The sequence below is a fragment of the Mandrillus leucophaeus genome, unplaced genomic scaffold (genome assembly GCF_000951045.1).
Source record: "Mandrillus leucophaeus isolate KB7577 unplaced genomic scaffold, Mleu.le_1.0 Scaffold23, whole genome shotgun sequence".
NCBI classification, from domain to species: domain Eukaryota; kingdom Metazoa; phylum Chordata; class Mammalia; order Primates; family Cercopithecidae; genus Mandrillus; species Mandrillus leucophaeus.
In genome coordinates, this window is record NW_012102365.1 from 3,463,978 (window position 1) to 3,467,269 (window position 3,292).

Genomic DNA, 3,292 nt, shown 5'->3' on the forward strand with positions numbered 1-3,292 from the left:
AAATACAAAATTAGCTGGGCATGGTGGCGCATGCCTGTAATCCCAGCTACTCAGGAGGCTGAGGCAGGAGAATCACTTGAACCTGGGAGGTGGAGACAGGAGAATCTCTTGAACCCAGGAGTCGGAGGTTACGGTGAGCCAAGATTGCGTCATTGCACTCCAGCCTGGGCAACAAGAGCGAAACTTGGTCTCAGGAAGAAAAAAAAAAATCATACTTTCTGGATTCATTTGTTTACTTGTGGTGTTTTGCATAGTCTGTCCCTAAAATTTCCTGGAAACTGGTTATTAGATCTAAAGGCTTGATGGGATTGCATAATACAGTTTTGGCAAGAGTATTCACACATGATAAAATGCATAAATAAATGTTTACTAAATGAGTCTGGGGCCAGGTGCCTTTGCTCACACCTGTAATCCCAGCACTTTGGGAGGCCGAAGTGGGTGGATCCCCTGGGGTCAGGAGTTCAAGATCAGCCTGGCCAACGTGACAAAATCCCATCTCTACTAAAAATACAAAAATTAGCCAGGCATGGTGGTGGGTACCTGTAATTCCAAGTATTCATGAGGATAATTGCTTGAACCTGAGAGGCTGAGGTTATAGTGAGCTGAGATTGAGCTGATATCTGTCTCATAAATAAATAAATAAAGATGAATGAATCTTGGACTGGCCCAGATGGGCAATCCTTATATTCACGTTTGTAAATTAGGTCTGAGCTGGGGTATGGCAGGGAACAAAAACAGTGTTGACTCAGATTAGAAAACCGTTTCTTTCTCCCTTCAAGGCTAAGACCCATCTTGAGCCTGTTTTTTGTTTTTTTTTTTTTAAGTCGCAAACTAGCCTGTTGCTCAGGCTGGAGCAATGTGGCATGATCTCAGCTCACTGCAACCTCCACCTCCAGGGTTACAGCAATTCTCCTGCCTCAGCCTCCTGCGTAAACTGGGACCACAGGTGTGCGCCACCATGCCCAGCTAATTTTTGTATTTTTAGCAGAGATGGGGTTTCAGCATGTTGGCCAGGCTGGTCTTGAACTCCCGACCTTGAGTGATCCGCCTGCCTCAGCCTCCCAAACTGTTGGGATTATAGGTGTGAGCCATTGCACCTGGCCTCATCTTGAGCCATTTTATCTTTAACCATTTTCTTTCTCTGTTTGCTTTTTTTCCAGGATCCCAGCTGGCTACTGCTTTGTAGAATTCGCAGATTTGGCCACTGCTGAGAAGTGTTTGCATAAAATTAATGGGAAACCCCTTCCAGGAGCCACACCTGTAAGGACATTTAGATAATGATGATGTTGCCATTATTATTGTCATTGCTTACTACCATCTATTGAATCTCTACTGTATACTTTTTTTATATAATCCTGTAACAACCCTGTACAGTAGGCATTGTTATCTTTATAGGCCCAGGAAACTGAAGCTCAGGGAATTGAAATAACTTGCCCAAGGCAACACAGGTAGTAAATGGCAGAGCCAGGATTCAGACTGAAGATTGGTTGCCTCCCAAATCCATGCCTTTCCATTCTGCATCGCTGCCTCCCATAACAGAAGACTTGAAACTATAGACCTCTTGCCTGATTGAGAAACTAGGATAGGCTGGCAGCAGCAAGGACACATTTCAAGAGAGTTGCATTCTGCTCTTCCCACAGTTACTTAGCTTACAGCTGCACCAGCTGGCACACCTGGGCTCATAGAACCATGGAGCTGGCAGTGCCCTTAGCGGTCATCCGTGCAACCCCCTCATTTTATACAGGAGAAAAAGCTGAGGCTTAGAGAGGGGGAGATGTTTTGGCCAAGGTAATTTATTTCAGTTTTTTTCAAATATTGTTCAACTCTTGAAACACCTTTCTCTGTTTTAGTTTGTTTGTTTTTAAACTTCCAGGCGAAACGTTTTAAACTGAACTATGCCACTTATGGGAAACAACCAGATAACAGGTAGGTACAAAGTCATGTCTAGACAGACATAACATGTGTCACTGTGCCCATCACTGCCATATAGGAGGAGGGGAGCCGGTTTGGCTGCACTTGGTCCCCTCCTGAAGGACAACGCCCTTCTCCCTTCCTCGCTGGTGGACCTTCCTGGTGTGCTTCATGCAAGGCCCTGGCTTTTCTGTATTTGGTCCCTACCCCTGGCTTCCCACCCTGCTACTCCTCACAGTATTGAAGTTTTATTCAATAAGAATTGCCCTGTTAGCCAGGTTCAGTGGCTCATACCTGTAATCCCAGCACTTTGGGAGGCCAAAACAGGCTGAGTGCCTGAGCCTAGGAGTTCAAGAATAGCCTGGGCAATGTGGCAAAACCCGGTCTCTACAAGAAAATACAAAAATTAGCTGAGCATGGTGGCATGCACCTGTAGTCCCAGCTACTCAGGAGGCTGAGGCAGGAGGATCACCTGAGCCCAGAGAGGGCTACAATGATCAAGGCTACCATGAGCCATGATCGTGCCACTGCACTCCAGCCTGGGCAACAGAGTGAGAACCTGTCTCAAAAAAGAAACCCAATGAATTGACCTGTTATAGCAACATAAATTGATTGGAATTTCAGGTTGCCATTTGAAAGCATTAAAACTGTACCAAAAGCTTAAAAAACATTTAGATGCATTAACCCTATAATTCAACTTTTCAGGATTTATTCGTGGATATGTGCAAAGATTAGCCTCAGATGTATTCATTGAAGTATTGCATATAATGACTAAAGTTGGGGAAAACCCAAATAACCTAATAGTAGGGAAGTGATTAAATTATGGTCATTAGTTAGGATGCTGTATATCCACTAACAAGTCATATTGCAGTATACTGACATGTCAAGATGTTGGCAATATGTTGAAAGTGAAAAAAAATACTAGAAACAAAATACGATGGATCGTATTTATGAACATTTTAGAAGAAAAGCCATAAGAAAAGAAGATAAAAGTATACATATCAAAGCATTTATCGTGAGTGCTTTCAAGTGGTTGGGTTATAGCAATTTTGTTTTTCTTTGTGCTTTTGTGTATTTTTTTTTTTTTTTGAGATAGAGTCTTGCTCTGTTGCCCAGGCTGGAGTGCAGTGGCGTGACGTCCGCTCACTACAAGCTCCGCTCCCCCTGCCCCGGGTTCATGCCATTCTCCTGCCTCAGCCTCCCAAGTAGCTGGGACCACAGGTGCCCGCCACCACGCCCGGCTAATTTTTTTGTACTTTTAGTAGAGACGGGGTTTCACCATGTTTGCCAGGATGGTCTCGATCTCCTGACTTAGTGATCCACCCATCTCGGCCTCCCAAAGTGCTGGGATTACAGGTGTAAGCCACTGCGCCCGGCCTTT

At 44.6% G+C, this 3,292-nt stretch overlaps 1 protein-coding gene across 1 annotated transcript in view; it reads left to right on the forward strand.

Moving 5' to 3' along the window:
• TRNAU1AP (tRNA selenocysteine 1 associated protein 1) overlaps positions 1-3,292 on the forward strand; it is a 44,429-nt gene that overhangs the window by 6,928 nt on the left and 34,209 nt on the right. Inside the window, exons 3-4 of the mRNA XM_011981733.1 lie at positions 1,161-1,260; positions 1,874-1,926. Of these exons, the coding sequence (XP_011837123.1) occupies positions 1,161-1,260; positions 1,874-1,926 (153 nt within the window). The remainder of the gene's footprint in view (positions 1-1,160; positions 1,261-1,873; positions 1,927-3,292) is intronic.